This window comes from Centruroides sculpturatus, unplaced genomic scaffold, assembly GCF_000671375.1.
Source record: "Centruroides sculpturatus isolate CEXI.00-Female unplaced genomic scaffold, Cexi_2.0 scaffold67, whole genome shotgun sequence".
Lineage (NCBI taxonomy): Eukaryota > Metazoa > Arthropoda > Arachnida > Scorpiones > Buthidae > Centruroides > Centruroides sculpturatus.
In genome coordinates, this window is record NW_019384305.1 from 869924 (window position 1) to 895097 (window position 25174).

Genomic DNA, 25174 nt, shown 5'->3' on the forward strand with positions numbered 1-25174 from the left:
TAAAACTTTAAATAAAAATTGAGCTCGACATCGATACTCGTTATTTATCGATAGAAAAAAAAACAAGATAAAAAAAATCAAGAACATTAAAAATAATACCTTAAATACAAGCAGTTCGTTATAAATTGACTATAAATAAATTAAATTTACCAAAAAAAAAGAAAAGAAAAAAAATTATTACACTAAACAAAGAATTGTATAATTAGCCAATCGCTGTGATTGGTAAATTCTTTTTTCTCTTTCATCAATGGTTACTGTGATTGGTCATTGACCCTTGTTTTAATACCTTCAGGTTAATCTTTACCGAAAATGGATTTCGTTTTCGTATCTCGGTTTCTTGTAGTAATTTTATCCATAAAAATCATTCGATCATATTATATATATATATATATATATACATATCATTTTTTAAATTTATTTATTCTTTGTTGAAAGGGTGTGGTTTCTCCTTTAAGTTTCCTCTGCTTTCGTTATTTATAGTCACATATCAGTTAAGTTACAAGAAGAAAAAAATATAACTTATATATATTGCTTAGCTTAACTTTTGCTCTTAATAAAATTGTCAATAAATTTTAAAAATTGTTTATTGGTATGTAAAAAGAATTATGTGATTTAAATAGATTTATATGCATAATTAAAAAAAAAATTTACTTTCTACGGCGCTCGACTTGAAGTAGATTTATGGACTTGAATAATTAAAAAAAAAATTAAAATAAGCTTTAATTATATTAAGAATTTATTTATTTAGAAAAATTAATTATTATTATTTTCATAAAATATGTTTAAATAATTTAATTTTTTAGTTAAGTTTATAACTTTAAAATTATATAAAATCTAAAATTAAAGCTTATAAATCTTGTGTTACTTAACGAATTTTAATTGAAATTATGAATTACTTTCTTAAAAATTCAATAAATAGACTATAGCAAATTTTTTATTAATTTTTTTTTAAGAAAAGATTATTTTGGGCGAGAAATTAAACGACAAAATTGATTTAATTATGATTATGGACTAAATCATAATGAGAAACCGTAAATAAAAATAAAATTGATTAAAATAGCGTATTATATAGGGTGGCCCAAAAGTCAGTTTAACCACGTTTGTGTTGTTTAAATGCACGCTGAAACCTAAATTATAAACTAAATTTAAATAAACATGAAACATGATAATAAAACACGATATTGAGACTTCACAGTGGTTAATTGACTTTCAGGCCACCCCGTATTTAAAATAATTTATCGTAAATTTAATCAAGTATTAATCGATCCGTTAATTTCTTTCGTTTTTATTATATAAAACAACAATTTTATTTAAATCCGCAATAAACTAAATATATTATTAAATTTTATATTTTTAATAACGCAATACAGTCGACCCCCCTATAACACTGTTGATTATTTCGTTTTATATGAATTCCATGTCGTACGAGTCACGTAGATTTTACAAATAAGTGTGCCGGGCTGTGAACGGCTCAGGTATTTGTAAAATCTAAGTGNTTTTAGTTTTGTTTTGGTTGCTATGCCTTGACTTTGGTCCGGCATAGTACACAGCCACCGGTGTGAAATAACCGAGTATAACTCACAAAACCCAAAATAATAATAATAAAGAAACAGAAAAATTTTGATAAATTAATTTTAAAAAATTTATGCGGAAACAGTTGACGCTAGAGGTCGACATGTTTTTAAGATGGTGGTTGATGTTCCACGTGTATTGTAAGGTAGTTTCGTACGCTGATTACTTCTTTGTTCGTGCGTTAGTTTTTCATTAAAGCTTCAAGCTGTCTGGAAACGAAGAAAAAATGGTTTCTAAAATACGTAAAAAACGTGAACAAAATAGACAGTACGCATTAAAGCTTAAAGAGAAGAGAAGATTGTACAATAGTATGTACTATGAAGAACATAAACAAGAAATTAAAGAGCGTGTACAGGCCAGATACAGATTAAACAAACTTAAAGAACTTGCTAAAAGAAATGATCGTAAGCGGTAAGTTTTAAATATTTAATACAGAAATAGACAATAAAACAGATAATAATAAAGTAATTAAAAAATGTGGTTAAAGTCCAGATACGTAGACTGTCATGGCGGTTCATGTCTGATTCCAGCAAACAGTGGGGACGCACGTTCTAACCTAACCTAACCTATTCTAATAAATTACCATAATTATTACCAATCAAATTATTAGAATAGGTTAGGTTAGGTTAGAACGTGCGTCCCCACTGTTTGCTGGAATCAGACATGAGCCGCCATGACAGTCTACGTATCTGGACTTTAACCAAAAATGTGTGTGTACAATAGTTTTACAATGAATAGGTGTACAGAAATTCATTTACAAAACTACTCTCAGATTTTTGTCAATTACAGGAAAAATTTGGTACAGATGTAGCTATGAATGAGATGGTTGGGACCTTAACAGAGCTGTAGACCATGCCATTAGGAGTAAAAATGTTGTGTGTTTAACAAGCAGCCCGAGTAACATATCTATTGAGAGCGATTGTTTCACGGAACATCGAAAAATAATTTTGAAGATCATAAATATATAGCCATTTCCTAAACAATTAGATATGTAANACAAGTTTTCGAACAAAGAAAAGACTTATATTTGTAACCTCCAACTTAAAAAAAAAATCAAACAAACGAAATTTATATTTAGTCTTACAGCCATAAAATTCAAAAGGCATGAAAGAATTTAAATTGATATTTTGCAAGAGCGTTGAAAAGTTTGAATTCCAAATACGTTTTTTAAAGAAAAAATAATAAAAATTAAATTAAAAAAAATATATATATATACATATATTGCTTCATTTATTGTTCTTGGAACTAAAATCAAACTAACTCTATACCATTCATTACTTTGTTTAGTTTCTTTTTTTATCTACGTATATTGTGTGTATACTTTGTTTTAAATATTCTATTCACGAATTTTATCTGTTTTTTTAGATTTTTTCCTATATAAAATTCTTCTATTTTGGTTATTGATTGAACAGTACATTACGTCTGGATACCCTATTAATTTACAAGCAAATAAATATATTTAAATCACACTTCTCTTGTTTTAAGAAGCATCTTGTAAGAATACGAGAAATGTCTTCAATATTTTAAGTTTTTTACAGTAAAATAATTTTTATATTAAAAAAAAAAATTTAACATATTTTACTAATTTATCCACTTCTTTTTGTATAGTTTTATTAGAGATAATAGAGAAAAGGGAGAGTTTTATGAGTAACAATTGATTATGTGACATGCATTAAAAAAAGCATTCGTAGATCTGAAGTTTATAAATGAGTCAATTTAAGAGAAGAAATCTGTATCAGATGTGCAATCTCGAAAGGACATTCTTGCTTAATAATCGATAGTTGTTAAACAATCATTTGTAAGCTGTATCAAGAATGTCGAACAAGTTCTCCAATGCAATAAATAGACTACAATGATTGTTAAGATCATTTGTAGAAAGCCAAGCCGGGTTGCTAGCCTATACGCTCTTTAAGCATGTATATAAATTATTCCGTGCTATATTTTACTTTAGCTCGTAAAACTGTATATAAAAGATAGATTTTATACAGTTATAGACCGTAAATAAGTTCGTNTATATTTCACATAATAATAAAAATATAACTTGACATACGTATTTATAAATAATTTATATTCAAATTACATCATTTCTATGGCCAAGGGCGGCGTAAGGCATGGACGACGTGGGCCACCGCCTATGCCTGGCGGTCCGAAGGGCCTCGCGCCTCGAAGGTTTATGCGTTACTTAAAAGCTGTGAACGCGACGGAAAAATTTTACTCGTCATAAAACGATAAATAGTTTGTCAAATTTTTATTCATAAAAATGCAGTTTCAACTGCTTCTTATTTTATAAAATCCGCCTTCTTGTGCCACCAGAGGGTCTTTTAAACAATAGGTAGTCTGTTAGCGTTAGTTAGTAGTAGTCCAAATGTAATACGAACGTTTGTTTCTTGAAAATTTGATCACAATTTAAATACAGTATTTACTTTTAATATTACCGATATGTCATCGAAAAGAAAACGTGTTGTATTATCATTAAAAGACAAATTAAAGTATTTGTTTTGATTATCCGGATTTTTCCTTATCCGGACTACCTTCATCCCCAATTAGTCCGGATAATCGAGGTTCTACTGTATATAAAAATGGGGAATATCGCGCTTCTGACAATCGCTGCAAGTGTGTGGGCTAAATTTGGAGAATCCGTGCTTCTCGCATGAACAACTATATGTGGCCGGCTCACGCGTCGGAAAACCTTCTGATTTATTCATGCACGCACCAGACAAAAAACAAAAAATATTGTGTATCCATAAACACTCCAATAAATAAATAAATAAATAGAATTGAAACAACACTTTGAAATGTTTTCCCGATGAAAATGAATAAGAATAAGTTTCAATAAAAATGATAAAATGTAAATTGAATTTTATCATAACGAGTTTGCTTGAATTTCCTTTCTTCTGAGATTGCAGCAATGCATGATGGGTAAGTTAGTGAATAATAATAGAGAAATTATATTTTTAATAAAATCTCATAACATTCGGAAAAGTTACACAACTCGTTGCTGGATTGTTTTTATCCTATTGTTATTGCGCACATAATAAATGATAGTGCAAACTTGTTTCTTTGGCTTTTGTCCTCACTGATAACTGGAAACAAAGGCCTTGTTTTGCTTTACTGCAGTTATCTGGTCCCAACTCACCATATTAGAGGGTTATGCCTTTATTAAGTTCTACCCCTGACCTTCTTTGGCATGCTAATCCTAAAGTTTTGCATCACTGTTGTATCTGTATTGCAATTTATAATAATTTTTAAATCAATAGTTGTTTTACAATCAACTCCCGATTTAACGGGGTAACGGAAGGTTCACAGACCATAGTATTTCAAGTTCTAAGATAAGTCCGCAAATTACTTAAAAATATCTGTGCACGCAATAATAGACACTCTACTATGTTTCACTGCGTCATAAGGAAACTAAATAAAATAAGATGCATAGTGCAATATGAAAAATATACCCTATCTCAAGATAAATCACGAAGACTTTACTCATTTAAAAGCTACGTAATATCATTTTAAATGAAAATTATGACTACAGTCAATTAATCATACATTAATTATGTTACACAACTATGAAAATTGTAAAAAGTACATTATATTAAGTTAAAAAAAAATCAAGTCTATTAAATTTAACAACTAGACACGCACTATCGAGAACAATACAACTCTTCTGCACCTGCGTTCCTGCAGTTACCGACCACGGTTAATCCGCCTCCACTAAATCGGGGGTGGCTGTATATACATTAATTAAATAACCAGAAGATTCAAAGTACAGCATATTGTTTAATAAAGTTTAAAAATTATCTATATGTTAATATATTGAATAAATGGAGAAAAAAGATTTTATTATAGTCATGATAGTTTTATCATCTGATATAAAACTGTAGTGTTAAAACTCTATTATCCGTGTGTCGTCAGACTATCAGAATTACTGTAAAACAGCAGTTTCTTAAGCAACATTTAGCTTTTCTTTTCTCAATTCTAAGGAATGGAAGTGACACGAGTCTTTGGACCTGTAATATTATTCTGTAGTAGGCAAAGTTAGTGATATAAACAGCAGATTTGAAAAAAAATCCTACTAGTCCTAAAATTAAAATACAATAATTAATGTAAGAATTATACATAGAAATGAAAAGTTTAAATTTCTACGCGATTATCCGTGTTTTCCTGTTTTCTGTACACTAATTAGCACGGATAATCGGGAGTTGGGTGTAGTGAACTCGAATAAATTGTAGAAATGGACCATTTTGAATTCCGACTTTAGAATTAAATAAAAAATTTTTCAATAAAACACATTTTTCAATGGCAAGAACAATTTTTCAATAACATAACATGCATAAATAATCAACATTTTAAGTTATTCATAATTATTTAATAGTGATTGTTTTTAATGAAGTTCGAGGATAAATTAACAAAAAGCAAAAGAAAATTTCTTTTTATAAAACCGAGGAAATGAGCAAAAAAAGAATTTGAATTGCCATATTTTTCAGTAGAATCTCCTTTCTCGTATTGGTTCACGAGTTTCTAACGTTATTTAAAAGAGACATTTTGGGTTTTTTTATAACCTGTTTTGCATTGGAATTTCTTTTTGATACTCAAGAATAAACTTTGGCTGATTTGCTAGCGATAACAGAAATAACAGTTTGTTTTCTTGCATATTAACTCGATTAATGATGTTTTACTTCTATTGAAATGATCAGAAATAACAAAAATCTCATTTATTTTGCCATTTCTTAGATTTTCTACTCTTCGGCCACTTCTATCCAGAGAGAATTAATCATGGCACGTTGTTCATTAACGGTGTAGCCAGAAGCTGAAGCTGACGTAATAGAGAAATAATGATGGGGAAGAATGAGATAAGTGACTTTAAAGAATGGGAAAATAGTAATAGTGAAACTTTTCAAAACCAGACTGAAGACAGCTAACTTTTAAATTATTTTCAGACACGGATTGTTAATTGTATACACAGATTTATAACCATGATTTATACTAAAACGGAAGATACACCTTGAATTTATTCCCATTTATTATTACAAAATAAAAATAAATGAACAGAATTTTATCATTGTAATGATTATTTAAATAAAAGCTAAACAGCTGGCCGGCACCATGTTTAATACGCAATTGCATCACTGTTCATCCAATCATTGTGAAGCGTATGGTCAGATGGTTATTTAACTTTGTATGAAGTTAAAATGCATTTAATTGTATTATTTGGTATTCTTTTTATAAGTAAAATTAATGATATTTTAAACTCGTAATGTTAATTTAAAAGCGTAAATGATAATTTGCATTATTAAATTGTCAGTTATTTACATACATATATAATAGCCAATCTATTAATAGATTTAAATGGAAGTATTTGTTTTTATTCAAGTATAAATGGCATTTTTTATATACAGTAATTATGTTGTGAGGTAATTGTTGGCATTGAATGGAAAAATAATGATGAGGAAGAATGAGATAAGTGACTTTAAAGAATGGGAAAATAGTAAAAATTACTTGAAAATAAAAAGTACATAAAACAGAGTTTATGTAATTTTCATTTTAAAGAAGCATAAGATTTATACAGAAGGGGAATGGGTTACTTGTATGCTTTATTAGTCTAGAAGAGGCTTTTGATACCTTATAATCCTCTTCTAGACTGAAAAAGCATATAAAAAATGGGAAAGATATATTAATATCTTAAGGTCTAAATGTGTTGATTGGAAAGAAAATTGATTTATAATTTATACAAGCATCAAAGAGCTATGGTATAACAGAAAATTACAGTGAAGAAATAGAATTTAGCACAGGGGTAAGGTATGTCGCCAAAACATTTTATGAATCATTTCTTCTAGTTAGACATTAATGTTTAGTAGAAAAAGGCATCAGAATTAGAGATTAAATTATCCAGTGTTTAATATTTGTGGATGATATAGCTCTGATTATTTAGAATGAAGCAGAAAAATCTAGGAAGATGCTGTGACATTTTCAAGATGAGAATAAATGTGAAGAAAACCAAAATCCTGAAGTGATAATAAAAAGCCAATTTTTCTAAAATTGGCTTTTTATTACCAAACATATTGATTTTAATTCTTCTTTGTGTGGCTTATCACCTTTTGCATCCAAGCCATTCAGTTGTGAACTTCTCTTTTGGAGATTTATCATTAGGATGACAAATAGAAAAAGATTAAGAAGGATAATGGAAATATTAGTAAAAATGAATTACAGTAAAAAATATACATTATATTAAAATATGCTTTTAACAATACATCATATTTTAAATGTATATTAGAATTGAATGCATAAAAGTTCTTATTTTTAAGTTTATCTTTGTTACCATGTGGTATCAGAAAGGGGGACATTGCCTCCAAAATGAGGATGTGTCCCCCTTTCCGGCAAGGCTAGACTGAAAACCCAAGATGATCTAAAGTATTGATGCAATAAATGTATTAAATCTTTCACTGAAAGGTTTCTTTTTTCTAATTAATATTAAAAGCATGTTAACATTCATCCAGAATAGTTTCCAAAATTAATTCTTTTAAAAACTTTTAAATATTAAATAAATATGACAATAATTATTCAAAGTATGAAGTCATTATTACATGAAAATCTAATTCATAATTTTATAAATTAAGTTCTTCATTTTACATTTTTAATTCTTTCTAACTGAATTACTATATATTAATTTCAGGTATTCAAAATATACTGGAAATGAAACTTGTTCTGCTTTGTTCTGCTGCAACAACAGTCGCAAGACTTGTCCAAAAAAATCATTTTTTAGATTTCCAAGAGATAAAATCAGGTAAATGTGATAGATATTAGTAAAAATGAGCCAAGATAAACCTATTACTTACATTATATTTCCATAATAAATAAATATTCTGATGAAAATTATATTTCTGCTTTGAAAATGCTTATAAATGCTTACTGTTATAACTTTTTAACTGTAACTGGATTGTTCAACTAACAAAAATCTTAAAATCCAGCAATCAAACTATTTACTGACACTAACATTTTCAATCTTATTGGAAGACTTACTTTAGGTGCTCGTTACAAACTGTAAAAGACAAATCATATTGTGTCTATCAACTCATTCGCATAAAGGTATTGGCTTTTGCAACATTAGTCAAATGAGCTTTTATACATTAACCCCCTTTGACCCGCCCATTTTTTTAGAATTTTTAATTAAGCATAAAAAATACTTAAAACTGAAAAAAAACGAAAGAAATGCGTTAATTTTGAAGAAAAAGCTTCAAAGTCTAAGTTTTTTTGTCTGTCCTTTCTGCGAAATTATTGTTTACACAGCTGGATGACCTTGAACACAGCTGGAGTCAGATTTCCCGGGACATTCTCATAGACATCGCAGGAGGACAAGGGTTTGAAGTAGGGTGACTTCAATCTGGCGGTATATTTTTAAATATTTTTAAAAAATTATAATTTTTATTGAGATTTCCGACCCCCCCTAATTAATTAAACTTCTATATAATAAAATCTATTAATTAAAAAAATTAAAAAACTATCGGAAGTCGTTTTTGACATCAGAAAGCAGCTTTAAATAACTTTACCGAAGGAAAATCGGTGCGCTACAACTTTAGAATGATAAATTAATTTTGATAAAAAACTCCCATTAAAAAAACATTAAGCCTTCATCGAGCCTTATCAAAGGCTCATTAAAATCGCGATAAAATTTTTTCGCGTGCGCAAAAAATTCTGAAAAAATTTGGGGACCTAAAAAACATTCCAAAAATTCAAAAAAAATAATTTTTTCAAAAGTGGCCTTAACGACGTAAGGCTATAAAACTTGCTCGAGTCACACTCGAGCGCAGCTCAGAAGGGGTTAAGAGAATTATTTTATATCAAGGAAATACAGGGTTTGTCCAAAAAGTAATATCAGTGAGTCGATTTGAAGACATTTATTGATTCGATTGGTACAATACATTAAAAAGTTTCAAAATAGACTCCTTCTGTGTAGATATATTGCTTCCAGCGAGATTTCCAGGCATCAAATATGTCACGGTAGGCCTTTTCCAAAATGTCCTTTAGAGCCTTGGTACAAGCCTCTTTGACTTTGTCAACTGTCCCAAAATGATGTCCTTTCATGGAAGTTTCAAGTGTGGGAACAAGAAGAAGTTGGGGGGAGCCACGTCAGGACTGTAGGGCATCTGGGGAACCATTGGCACCTTTGAATCGGCCAAGAAGTGGGTCTGCAGTGTGGGCTGGTGCGTTGTCATGGTGAAGTTTCCAATCGTCCGTGATGTTGGACCAGACACAATGAATCCTTTGTTTGAGTCTCTTGAGCACTTCCACATAGAATTTGGTGTTGACGGTTACACCATGTGGTACAAAGTCATGGTGAATGAGCCCCCTGATGTCAAAAAATACAATGAGCATTGTCTTGATCTTTGACTTGCTCATTCTGGCCTTCTTGGGGCGAGGGGAATCAGAGGTGTGCCACTTGGTACTTTGCCTTTTTGTTTTGGGGTCGTACTCAAAGACCCAACACTCATCACCTGTGATGACATTGTCTAAAAAGTGGGGGTCACTTTCACACAAGTCTCAAAGTTCCTGACACGTTTCAACTTTGTGTGATTTTTGGTCGTCCATTAACATTTGGGCACCAGCTTTGCGCACACTTTTCTCATCTGCAAATTGTTTGTCACAATCTCATAAATGGTACTTTTTGGAATGTTTAATGTCTGTGCCGTTAAACGAGCATTCAAACGACAGTCTGAGTTCAGTCACGCTCATCACATTTTCATCGGTGGTGGTCGTTGATGGCCTTCCAGTGCAGGCTTCATTGCTGACCTCTTCATTTCCTTCAACAAATGCCTTGTGCCACCAGTAGACTTGGCATTCTGATAAAAAATCATCACCAAAGGCCATCTTTATCATGGGAAAAGTTTCCACTGTGGACTTGCCGAGTTTCACACAAAACTTGATGCAATCCTTTGCTCGATCAAGCGCTACATTGCGGCTTGCACGGGAGACGAAAACAAGATTTACAAAAATGCCTGTCCTTACTCTCCAGATGGTCGGAGGCAATTGAGTGATCATGCATGCGTAACCTGTCTCCTCCTTCCACCGATCCCCACCACTCTGAGCGTGCTGTGGCATGTATTCGCTTCACAGTAAAATCACTGACATTACTTTTCGAACAAACCCTGTATGTTCTTTTATAATTTATCTTGAGCACCCGAAGAAGGTCTTTCAGTAAGACCGAAAACATTAATGTCAGTAAATGGTTTGTGATTGCTAGATTTTAAGGTTTCTGTTATTTTAATCTGTAATACTATTGACTTATTTTTGTGTCTTGTTAATTAGATATTTTACTTTTTTAGCTTTATTGGCCTTATAATTTGTGTATATATTTTTTAAGATGTAGAATGTGGTTAAAAAATTGTAAGAGAAAAGATTTGTTGAAAGTGAAAAGAAAATACCTATACACTGTGCATAGAATCTGTGAAGATCATTTCGAAGAGCGTATGTTCTTAAATAGTTTAAGAAATAGACTTCATCATAATGCCATTCCAACTATTTTTGAAAATACTACCATGGAGAATATGATTGATGATAAAGATGGAATACCTGAAATTAATTCTGAATTAAATCCACTTTCAAATGAAAATTTTTTTTCAAGTAAGTTTAGTGATTATTGTTAATTTGAATGATGTACAGAGTGATTAGAAGTCTGCATACTATTTTAAAATTTAATAAATTTGGATGTACACATGATAGACAGGTTGCTGTGAATGGTATTTATAAGAATTAATTCTTAAAATTTTATCATAATTCTACTGTTTTAATCTTCAGCATAACTGCCATTTTGTGACACATTCTGTAGTTGTTTGTTAGTGATTTCCCAAATTATATTTGTGATTCTGTTCTGAAATTAAATAATCAAGCCTCGGAGTCACTTACTTTTCTCACTTGTACTCACTTTTTTGAAGTATCCTCACTTTTCGCACCTTTCTAACATTTTTGGTCATTTTCACGTGCTTAATTAAGATGTGGGACCAATCAAAAATAATTTTAAAGCCAAATTATCGGACTATTGGACTAGAATTTTCTGGAAGAAAATACTCGGCCCTGAGCGGGACTCAAAACTGCAACTTCCGCTTAGTGTTGTTGGGTTATAAGAAACAAAAATTCCTTTCACGTATGTAAAAAGTCTTTCATACACTTAAAAATATCCGTCTCATTACAAATTCAGAAGCTGATATTGAGTAAAGTTATGTACTCATGCCATATTGTCATTATTAGCCAAAATCTAGTTCTTAAAAGTTGCATATATTCTAGGACCTTGGGCATAACCTCCTACCTGTAGACAAATTATTTCGTTTCTGACCATTTAATTATTCTTGTTATTGCCCAATAATTTAGCAGATCATTTGGTTTTAATTAAAAATTGGGTTATAGAGTTGTTGTTTACAAGAATATTTTTACTTTATTTATCTTTAGCATATTGCTAACGTTTAATCACATCTATATATTCCTAAATGTATGTTTTAAATTGACTACAAGTATAATTATTCCATGTAGTAAGTATTATTTTTATAAAATGTGTGATTACTTTATTTGTGAAATATCCGTTATTTAATCTTTTCTCTTATGCCGATTATAAGTGCATTAATTAAGACTAAAAAAGTAAATGAAAATGTAAATTTATATTTACACCTCGAACCTTTTAATTTATTTGGTAAATTTTAAGTGTTGTAAAAAGTAAAACACATGATTACTTGCGGGAAAAATTTTCACACACTTTCTGAAAGGCTAACAATGTTGTAACGATGTTGCTTTTTATTCGTCTGCAGGAAAAAGTTCCTTGTTTTTTATGAAATCATTAATAAAACGTTATTTTACTTATACTATTTGAAATCTGTTTATTTCAGATTTATTAATTTATTTTGAAATCAATATTTACACGTCTCAAAACATTAAAAAATAAACAGTTTCTGATCATGATAGATGTCTCAAGTGTAGCCAAATTAGTGAAATCAGCATTGACTCTCTCTCGTGGCAATGCTGATGTCGAACTGGAATTTTCAATTTCACACCAGGCACTTCCTCCTGATAGAGCATCAGTGTCGGAAAGAGTGCTTAAACCAGAAGAAAGTGAAATATATGCAACAGGCCAAGTTTTGTTAAAAGCAGCAAACAAAAAAAAACTGGAGAAGGCTCGTTAACAGCAAGGAGTACGGCACACGTAATGCTTGTTAGTCTTTAGTCTTCGAAGTCTTTAGCAAGAGGAACCAAAAAAGAAGGAAGCTGAAAACATCAAACATCAACAGAATGGAAGAACATCATTTTTCATTACTGATTATTTACAGATGCCAAAGACTTTTTAAGTATTCACAGTTTACTGGAAATATAGTAGCTCCTTGTTATATTGCACTTGTCGGGAGACAAAGAAAAAGTGCAATATAACCGAATTCTGGGCTTATCAAATATACTAAACAGATTATACATGCTATGCAATCTCTATCCTCTATTCTTTCATCAGCAAGTGTTTTTGATATAAAATAAGCTTAGTTTTTCAATACTGAACTTGGTTATCTCGTATTAATTGATGTTTACGTAAACATCAATACCACCAACACCCATTTATCATTGCTTCTTTAACAATGACATTTAAAGACATACAAACAAAATATCAGTTACGATTTTATTATACAGTACTATATTTTACAATAAATTGTTTATTAAAAGTTTGTGTGTAATTTATGTTTTTCAATAAAAATTATAAATGAAAATTTTAAAAAATAAATATGGAACATATAATAGAACAATCAAGTTATAAAATTACAGAGTAAAAATTCTGTGAGATCTGTAAGGCCCCTGGGTCTAAATTAATAATTTATTAATTATGTTAAATATTGTCACCAAATATTACTTCATTTTTGGTGAGAAAAATAATGTTTTAACGTGGGAAAAGGCAGATAACAGATGTTACTTCCTTTCACAGAAGTTAGAACATTCTCTGACTTTCCCTTATCTGGTTAAAATCCCGCTCAGATGGGAAATGTTTACCCCTCATTCATTCCCCTTTCATCCGTTCTCATGAAAGAGTTACTGGCCGATGATTGGTCGAAAATCAGCAGTTATAGAGGGAATTTGTCAGAATTTGGCAAGTTCATCGACAGACATAGAGAGTGTCCGAACTCCATACATTTTCCTCCTGATGACCAACGTCCTTAGATGAGTCACATACAGAATAATTCCAGAGTTAGCACTTAGAAAATATACTTGGATTTTGTGCACATATTGATCTCCCATGGAAAGAAGTAAATGAACTTTATCTCCAAAGTGTCCCTTGCCTACAGAGAAGAAGACGAACGACAACTAAAACAGGTTGTATGTTTTATAACGATTTTGTGAGCTCTCTCTCTCGATCGCGCATCGGTATAGTATAAGTCCATGCCTATATCGTATATCTTAATTGTCGTATTTATATCCCTCGTTCCTCGATATTTGTATTAGTTTTACTTATAGAATCATTAAATTTACTTTGTTTGTTTTATATATGATATGGCTCTTAATTTGAATCGTAATAAGATCTCATACGCGTGTTAATCCGCGTATAATAAGATTGATTAACTGGTGTCGGGACCCTGACATTTGGGATAAAGACCTCACAGTCTTGAATCCCCTTTTCCTAAATATTACCGCCCTCCCGGTCAAACGAATCTTGACATAAGATCGGATCTCTCGATCCGAAACACGGAGAACTATTCTCACGGAATAGTGCCGATTAAGTGTTACAAGAGTATACTTACTCCAGAACCCCGGCTGATCTCACAATTCTCTGAAAAGCAAAATAAAGTTACTACTGTATAAAAACTTTCCGTTCAGAATTAAAGAAATCTTTTCCTTACACATTATGCAGTGAATTCAAAATTTCACAGAAACTTGTAAATGAGGAGACGGTACTTAAAACTAATAAATAAACAATATTTGATATCAAAAGGAAACAAATGACAATTGATATGTTCACCTGTTTTGCATATTTAGATCTTGACAAATTTATTGTTTCACCTTCAGTGGTAGTTTCAAGAACAATGGTAGAAGTAAATTACTGTATTTAGTTGCGAATAGAAATTCAATGGCAATTGATAATTTAAAATTTATTGACACGAGTGCTTTTAAAATTTGGAGGACCAAAAGAGTGCGATATATCTGAATCTGTGATATAACGAGTGGCTACTTACAGTATTACAGTATATACAGAAATTTTTAAAATGTATTTAATCATAACAGAATTTAAAAAAAACTTTTTTTACTGCTATTTTGCTTCCATGTTTTCACTTTGTTTTGTCGCTATTGCACTCATTTTTTACTCGCTATTTCTGTATTTCAACTCACTTTTTCAGAGGGAAAATGGCACTCAGGCCTGCATAATTTTAATGAGTCTAATGGGATCAGAACAAGTGAGTGATGTGACTAAGCAGTTTGCAGCTGTAACGATATATTTTTCTGGGAAGATGTCATTCAAAGTCATTGGATATTCAAAACATAGTGGCAAATGCACTATCTAGCTGAAAGATAATGCTCACTAAGAGATTTAAACATTGCATTTCAAGGATGATGATAATTTTTTAACATTGCAAAGGTAGCATTTGGTATTTGGCAGTTGCTTCTTCAAAAAGAAAAAAAAAGCATTTTAGCATAAACATCCAAAGTTGTTAAAAGTTTAAAATTGCCCATGGACTTTAATCACTCTGTATATTATATTTCATAAAAAATATTTGTATGTATTAAACTATTCTAACATTATTTTACAATAATATATTTCTGTTTATTAGCTAGTGAAGATGAGAAACCAAGTATTAAAGAAGAAGAAATTATAAAAAGTACTGTGAAAAATAATAAATTTGAATACGATGAAGATAAATTAATTTTTGTAGAAGGTATAAATAATTTTATATAAAAAAAATATACTTTAAAGTTATGCGTAAGTTGTTATATATTTATGAAAATACTTATAGTTATTTCAAATTTTTACAACTATTTAAATCTATTTATTTTATTCGTATAGAATAAAATGGTCGAAATTTACTTCAGTTTCTTTATATTGCCAAACACAGTGGACCTTCGTTATGGCGCTGCTTGCTATACTGCACACTCGGTTATAGCGCGGGCGATAAGCTCAAATAAAGCTTTATACTTATTGTGTCGCCACTGCACCGCTTGGTATAACGCGGTTCACCTTATAACGCGGGTGTTGTTTCCCACCCGACATGTGCATTATATCGGGGGTCCACTGTAATAAGATCCAATATTTAAATTCTTCTGTCGATTTTTATTGAATCTAGTATTATTGAGAAAATAAAGTTATTTTTTATAATTATGCATTTTTAAGATGAATCACTAATAAGAATGTTTTTATCATCACCATTTTTATGTGCAGTATTTTTAAATTCATTATTATAAACAAATAATATTTTTCTTTTTGGAAATTTTTAAAAGAAATTTGATCTCTATAAAGATGTCTGCCTCTTCTAATCTAATATTTCGTAAATAATAAATATAAATGCTTAAATATTTATCAGTTTTATTTATTACATAATTCCAAATTTTCTAAGTTTATGTATTAAAATTTTTTTTATAGATAATGAAGATACGGAAGGATTTGTGGAGAAAAAATGGTGTGCTGCAGTCAATTGTGAACACGAAGTCACAGCGCAACCAGAAGGAATATATTTTTTTAAATTTCCAAATAATTTTGAATTGTAAGTTCTTAGAAAATAGAAAAAGTGTGTGATTTATTCATTTTTATTAGTAGATAATCAGAAGTTAATAAAAATGATCATTTCAACTTCTAAGCGGGAAGTGAAATACAGTCGACTCCCCTATAACACTGTTGATAATTCCGTTTTATATGAATTCCATGTTGTACGAATCACTTAGATTTTACAAATACGTGTGCTGGGCTGTGAATGGCTCACATATTTGTAAAATCTAAGTGACTCGTACAACATGGAATTCATATAAAACGGAATTATCAACAGTGTTATAGGGGGGTCGACTTGTAATAGTTTTAAGTAGATGGCACTTGTAGGAAATGTCGCACAATGCATGAAACTATACAACACACCATATCAGATTGCCAGCTTTTAACACAAATTACTTACAACAACATGACCAAATAGAAAATCTAATATGTCAAAAGCTTCCACACAAATTACTACACACTTATGAATCATACTACAAATACATACTGTACTTCAGATGGTCTTAGAAAACAACACATGTATAATATACTATGGCCAAACTATAATCACATAGAAGATATTATAATCATTGACAAAAAAAAAAACATACATTGTAGACATAACTGTTTATTACTCACAACATACAAAATACATAAGCTGAAAAAATTAGTAAATACTCAGAACTTTGGGCACGTTCTGAGCATTCACTTGCAAAATAAAGTGCCTTTGAAGAATGGATAAGGTACTAATTGTACGATACCTATAGTCCTTTCTTGCACAGGTGTCATATCACATACACTACAAGAAAATTTGTAAACATTAGGCCTTAACAACAGCACAAATACATTACAAAAAGCTGTCATATGTTTCCACATGTTATATAGTCTGAACTCTTAAACACAGATACATATATGAAAGCACATAATTACAATAACAGTTTTGATTCAGCATGGTACTAGGGTTACTTGTCACTTAGCACTTCAGATACAATTCACTCATAATAATTTTATTACTGATAATCCTGTTATTGTCGTCGTACTTAGCTATTCACTTCTAATCATATTAATGTTGAAATAAGCTATTTGTATCAATCTTTGGAATATAGTGTATAGTAGATTGAGCTGTGGCATTAATATTGCAAATTGCAATTGCATATTTGATAAACATCATTGTTAAAACAATTAAAAAATGTATAACTTTAAAATATTTATTTATAATAATTATTAATGCTATTAGTGATGTTTTGGGACTTGCTAATTGTGATAATATTAAATGACTGATAAAAATATCACAGTTACAGTAAGTGGATTCTATTGTATTGAGTAAAATTAGTAATTATTGTTTAAAGCTAAACTATAATTAATGTCTTGTTCTAAAAATTCAGAATGAAATATGAATACTTATACTATACTATACTATACTATACAGTAGACCCCTTATAACACAGGTTCATATAAGATGAATTCGTATAACACGCTAAAAGAGGCTCTTATAACACAATAAAAGATTGAGCCAGATTGTCATGGTCAACTCGTGTCTCGATAGGACCTGGACCGATAGTGGACATTGCAAAAACCATTGAGTTTAAACGAGCAGCGTACCTACTAAAAAACATTTATTTTTCAATGGCCATAAAAATTATATTTCTAAACATCTCCAAACCCGATATCCAATATAGTAACACACCAACTGAATGCCGAAAATCAATCGGGCTATTTTAATGCTAATTACTAAATAAATTACGTAATCAATTTGGCACTAGAGGTAAGCGTTAGGCACCATCTCTTATTAATATTAATAAGAGATGGTGTAACGCTTACCTCTAGTGCCAAATTGATTACGTAATTTATTTAGTAATTAGCATTAAAATAGCCTGATTGATTTTCGACATTCGGTTGGTGTGTTACTAATTATATTTCTATTAATGATGTCTCCAAACTTCAGTGAATTTTTCGCAGAAAGAATAACTTATCAGGAAACATGTCTGCTGTCCAAATAGCTGCTCTGTGATGAAAACAAGCTTAAGCAATGGCGTCTTTGAACAATGCACACTCAGTAAGTATTCCTACAATTTTTTGTTTATAGCATATTTTATATGGATTATTCCCAAAAAATTATACATGCTTTGGAAATGTTCAAGTCAGATTAGTCTAGAATTGATTAATTTTATGGAAGAAAACCTTTCAAACAGCCGTACCCCCTAAACTGCACAGGTGCCGGGCTGTGAACGTCTCATTTGTTTATAAAATCTAAGTGACATTGATATAACACGGAACGTATCTACTGTGTTATAGGGGGGTCTACTGTAGTAAATGTTGAATAATTATTATAGCATAAGATTTCTTCATTTTAGTTAAAATATACAAGCTTTTTATTTAGAAAGTTTAAAAATAGAAAAAAAAAAATATTTTATAGCTTGTATAAAAAATACGTAACAAAAATTTGTTTGCAGGTGTAAAAAGTGGGCAACGCATTGCCGTCGAACAGATCTGATGAACATAAATCCCGAGTACCTACATAACAACTTTGTTTTGTGTTCAAGCCATTTCGATTCTACTGAATTCGTTAATGATGATGGAAAAGCTCTAAAAACTGATGCTGTACCTAAAATTGAAAGTTTAGTACCATTATATAGTCAGTTATAACATGGCTTCTGTGAAAAAAAATTTTTAATTTTCAAGGTAACAAATATTTTGATCTTTTGGAAATGAATTTAATTAATATTAATTAATTAATACTTCTTATTTAAATTACATATAACTCGCTGAAAAAATTTTTCTTTATGCATTAAAACATATTACTTACTTTAAAAAAGTAATGAATTGATCTTGGAAGATGTTCTTATAAACTATTCTTCTGTTTACCTATTATGAATGTATGAATTTTATAAAGATTTGAAGCATCATCTGAGGATATATTGAACACATATCTAATGAATCAAAACATAATAATTGAAATTTTGAGAGTTGTACAGTACAGTGGATAAGATAGACAGATAATAGTAACAATAATAATAGGTGGATGTTTGATGGAACTTTCAGAAAATTAATTAAGAATAAAATAAAAAAGTTTTCATTTTTCGTTTGTTTTTCTTTTTCCTGTGCTGCGGCCCTAGAATCTGCTGTGTGCTATTAAAAATAGCTTCATATGTCATATTTTGCATGCCAACTCTTGCTTTAAAGACATAAAGTCAACTTAAAAGACATTCAGCTTTAGAGAATTACATGTACAGTAGAACCTCTATTATCCGGACTAATTGGGGATGAAGGTAGTCCGGATAAGGAAAAATCCGGATAATCGAAAAAATACTTTAATTTGTCTTTTAATGATAATACAATACGTTTTCTTTTCGATGACATATCGGTAATATTAAAAGTAAATACTGTATTTAAATCGTGATCAGATTTTCAAGAAACAAACGTTCGTATTGAATTTGTACTACTACTGACCAACGCTAACAGACTACCTATTGTTTAAAAGGCCCTCTGGCGGCTCAAGAATAAGGATTTTATAAAATAAAAAGCAGTTGAAACTGCATTTTTATGAATAAAAATTTGACAAACTATCATTTTATGACGAGTAAAATATTTTCGTCGCGTTCGCGGCTTTTAAGTAATGCATAAACCTTCGAAACGCGAGGCCCTTCGGACCGCGAGGCATAGGCGGTGGCCCACGTCGTCCATGCCTTACGCCGCCCTTGGTCATAGAAATGATTTAATTTGAATATAAATTATTTATAAATACGTTTGTCAAGTTATATTTTTATTACGACGTAAAATATATTTAAGAGTTTACGACCACTGTGCTGGGTGAGACGTTGTTGAAACAAAAAAAGTTATGCATTCCATCATGTACATAAACAGTGTCGTAATTCGCCAAGTGCAAATCAGCAAATTCGTAAAATTTTTGTTTATTTTGGACAATCCGGATAATCGAAAATCCGGATAATGGAGGTCCGGATAATGGAGGTTCTACTGTATAAACATCTCAATGTCCAATGCTATTAATCAATACCAAATGATTGCTGTAATGAATTGGGTTTAGGGTTTCTCAAACGGGGTCCCGGTTATTTTTTTAACCCGGGAAATCCCGCAAATTTCGTAAAAATTCACTTTTTTCTTATTTTGTGTTAAGGTTTAGGAAATTTTGCAAATAAAAAGTATATAATTAACTCATAAACTATCAGAATACATTTTTATTTACTAATCTTAAACCTACTTATTAGTTTTTTAAATTTTTGCTCATTATGGCATGTCATAAATGGTCAATAATCAATAGATAGCTTATTTGTGGCTGGACTCTGAAAATTCTTTACTTGTCAGAATTTGTAATATCTGGAATAATTGTGCTTATGCTGTATTAATTTTTAACCATGCAGTAGCTTCAATAACTGTGTAACGCCAGGTTGTGCAAATTGGGCAAGGATACAAACAAGTACAAAGTCTGTAGGTATGAAGTTTTTCTTCATAAACACGATTATTAAAGACAAACGAACTGCCGAATTATCAGGCTATAAGCTTGGTGTTTCTATTAAAGCAGCCGAGGTAAAATCAAGAATACTGAGAGCAAAAGAAGTACTACAATTTCGAAAATGAACTAGAAATCTTCCAGACTACGGGTAAAAAACACATAATATCTGTCTTCTCTTAAATGCATTAAACACAATTCCACTCGCATCAATTGAATCGGAAAGGGTATTCTGGGTAGTAGGACTTTTCATTATTAAAATAAGAACCAGATTGAGTGATTGGTATTGACCATCTTTTTAAAATCTTTATAAAAATTTACAATAATATTTTGTATTATAATACCTTCTAAGTTAGAAGTTTGATCTAAGTTCATTTTTTTTAAATTTTCAACTCAATTCAAAGCATTTTTTTGTTGTTGTATGTAGTTTCCAGCAAACTTTATGAAATTTTTTATATCTGTGAAAATTTCCACATAATTCAAAAGTAATTTTTAATATATATCTTACACAGCATTATTAATATGATTTTGGAGGTTGCAAAACGTATTACATTACTTTAAAAAATGAAAAATAAATATATCATTTGATTTCAAGATATTTTGCATATCTTAAAAATAATTAATTCTATCCCGGAATTTCCCAGGATCCCGGGACAAGCAAAAGACCGGAAAATGAGAAACCCTAATTGGGTTATTTTTCCACTACATAGATTCATTACAACAGTTGTTTAGCTTTGATTTAGAGAAATAGCTTGGAAATTGCTTAGAGCTTGAAAGTTTATTTACATCAAGTGAAAACATCTTCGGAAAGATCAAGTAAACTAAAAGCAGATTATAGAAGCAAACTAGATACTAGATTTACTTATTTAAAACAAATTAAATATAAATTGTTAAATAAATTATATAAGTAAATTTAAAATAAAAATATTCTAAACAAAATATTAAAATTATAAACTTTTATAAAACCATTTCCAAGTTGTTCGTAGTACACGTTTTATCTGATGATTAACCAGAAATGTATATGCATCTTGTTTCTGTCAATTTTTTTTTATAATTTCAATTTACTTGAAGAAAGAAATAGAATAAAAATTGGTTTATTGATAAAACTAAATTTAAAACCAGACATTTATTATAACTATAACTTAAATTTTTGAACATTTTTCCACTTATTTTTAAATTAACTAAAATTTTTTCTAGACTGCTCTTTAATTTACGATGATATAATGATTATTATTCTTTGTACAAATCAGTTACTCTCAATTGTTTACCCATTTTCTATGCTGTAAACAAATATGGCAAACCTATACTAAAAGAACAAAAATTAATAATCACATTTGAATGCTTGCTAGATCAGTATCTAAATGACAAACAGTAAAGTTCTCCTGGTTCAATTCTGTCATGTATTGTGTGATTTCTGTATAATTTCAAGTCAAATAACAAAAATTGCCTGGAAATTGCATAGTGTGAATCTAGTTTTAGTCTCTATCAAAATCATTTTAGTTTTTAAAATGAAAGATTTCTTTGGTCGTAGAAATCTCCATTTTTATTTTATTAAAACGGTTCTTTATTTTTTCTAAAGAGTAGAAAATGATAGAAAGGTGTCATCAAAACATCAGTTATCTGAATTCTTAAAGATGAGAGCAAACTTACAAATTTCATTAGAACAATTTAGGTCAGTTATTCTTATCTTGTTTCTGTTCTTTTGCTGGTAATGAGCATTAATATTAAATTTTTTTAATGTTTAAAATGTGCATTTCAATGATTATGATGCAGCATTAAAACAATTAGTTAATCTTTTTGCAGAATAGCACAGAAGTAGAGCTGCTGGACATGTTAGAAAAACAATAGAAAAACGCCACAGAATTTATTAAGTTTTGTTAAGTTTAATAAATTGATTTATTTAAAATTTTTCCTCCATAAAAATTTCTTGAAATTTGATTCCAAGCTCATAAGTGTGAACCTTAGTCAATGGCAACTTAAAATTGAGAAAATACAATATATAGTAATACAGGAAATCCTCGTTGGTTCGAAATTCAAGGGACGAAATATCAAGTTTCGAATTATCCGAGATTTACATATTTCTGTACAATATGCCAAATGCCATGTGACTGATGTAATTTATTAAGCAAACAGAATAGAATATAGCTATGAATACAGAACACTATTTTCATTAATTAATAATAATAATAATGTAAATAAACTGCAGGTAGACAGCATTTGTCTGGTGAGATCCTCGCATGTTGCAGGTTGCTAGATACTTTTATTAAAAATAAAGGAAAATTCCTCAAAATGTAGCCCAAATTATTTTTAAAGTGTCCCAAAAAGTAGTAAGTCTCCCAAATGTAGTAGCCTAGAATCCTACAAATATCTCAATTTGCTACTTACTTACAGCCCAATCTTTCAATCCCAAAAACCAGATGTATTTTATGAGAGAAAAAGGGGTTCTTGTGTAAGATGACACCCAAAAATGTGTTAATGTAAAAGCAAAGTCATATTGATCTTATTAGAGTTCTTGATCTGTTGTTCTCATATAGCATGGAAACACTTTGATCTAAATGAATGAGTTAACATACAGCTCAGACAGAATTTTCGCTTCGAATTTTGAAGTAGCCTTATTTCAAACTAACCAAATTCCTTAATATACAAAGCTCAATATCCCCAACTGGGACAAAAGTACAGTTATGAAGTAACAGGATTTCAAATTATCAGAGTTTGAATTAGTGAGGATTTACTCTATTACTTAAAATTTAATATAAAAATTGTACATTTTTATTGCAGAAAATACCAGTAATTGAAATTATTGACTTTTAAATTAAGCATTAATATTAAAATTTTTAAATTGACTATTATATTATTATTAACACGTTAAAAATTATTTTCCAGGAAATGAGGAACACGCATGAATTTATCATCAGAAAGTGGCCACATAAATCAAGATTAAGAATCACATTTATAATTTACAAACAAAAATAATCAGAAAATTTGTGAAAAAAATTTAATAAAACACATGAATACAAAATAATTTTCTTATTTCAACTCTCGTTTTTATTGATTCTGTCATAGCAATACCATATGAATTTGCTCAGTAGATGTAACATGTAGTTACTACAATTAATTTAATTAATGCTATTTAAACTAGAGTCTGTAGCAAATTCCCTAAAGATCTTTTGAATATAGATGTATAAACATAACTCTGAACAATTGAGTGTAGCAATTCTGTTACTACTACTATATTCTTCCATTCCAATTAATTTTATCATACTTATCCACAAATCCTTTTGTGCATGTCATCTGATTCATATAGACCAGTGTTTTTCAACCTTCTTGAATAAGCGACCCCTTTACAAGTTAAAAAAATCCTGGCAACCCCCAAGGCCATATTAAAATTATGTCAGTGATTTTAAAAACTATTTAATTTTCTTTCTGTTTAGACCTAAATATCGATCAAAAAACCAATTGTACTGTAAAATAAACAGGCACAGCCTTCTCACTGAGATTGCAGGTTTTTTTATTATAGTGTAGGACCTACAAACACCTGCCTTTTTCTTTTACCCGCAACCTGCCGTGTAAGGCTTTGCGACCGCCCTGGGGGTCGCGACCCACAGGTTGAAAAACACTGATATAGACCATGTACTGGTACTGTACATATGATATTGTGGCTTTCTTGGCCATTTGCTAATATATATTAATTTCAATGGTAAATTTGATTTATAGTGTAAGAAATCTTAAGTGTTTTTAAAGTCTAGAAAAGTAGTGTTATTTTCCATTGAACCTGACATATCNCTTAAAAATAATTAATTCTATCCCGGAATTTCCCAGGATCCCGGGACAAGCAAAAGACCGGAAAATGAGAAACCCTAATTGGGTTATTTTTCCACTACATAGATTCATTACAACAGTTGTTTAGCTTTGATTTAGAGAAATAGCTTGGAAATTGCTTAGAGCTTGAAAGTTTATTTACATCAAGTGAAAACATCTTCGGAAAGATCAAGTAAACTAAAAGCAGATTATAGAAGCAAACTAGATACTAGATTTACTTATTTAAAACAAATTAAATATAAATTGTTAAATAAATTATATAAGTAAATTTAAAATAAAAATATTCTAAACAAANTATCCGAACAACCTCAGTCCCCAATTGATTCGGATAAACGACGCTCTACTGTAAAAGTTTATCTATGCAATATTGATTATAAGTTTTATGTAACTATAACTTAAATTTTTGAACATTTTTCCACTTATTTTTAAATTAACTAAAATTTTTTCTAGACTGCTCTTTAATTTACGATGATATAATGATTATTATTCTTTGTACAAATCAGTTACTCTCAATTGTTTACCCATTTTCTATGCTGTAAACAAATATGGCAAACCTATACTAAAAGAACAAAAATTAATAATCACATTTGAATGCTTGCTAGATCAGTATCTAAATGACAAACAGTAAAGTT

General features: G+C 30.0%; 1 protein-coding gene across 1 annotated transcript; it reads left to right on the plus strand.

Annotated features, from left to right (window-relative positions):
• The first annotated feature begins 1677 nt into the window (after positions 1 to 1677).
• LOC111618854 (52 kDa repressor of the inhibitor of the protein kinase-like) lies at positions 1678 to 23683 on the plus strand. Its single transcript, XM_023360460.1, has 7 exons — positions 1678 to 1983; positions 8240 to 8350; positions 10925 to 11184; positions 15348 to 15452; positions 16154 to 16274; positions 18709 to 18937; positions 23607 to 23683. Exons 1-6 carry the CDS (start codon positions 1799 to 1801, stop codon positions 18899 to 18901), a joined length of 975 nt encoding a protein of 324 aa, XP_023216228.1. The 5' UTR covers positions 1678 to 1798; the 3' UTR covers positions 18902 to 18937; positions 23607 to 23683.
• The last annotated feature ends 1491 nt before the right edge of the window (positions 23684 to 25174 follow it).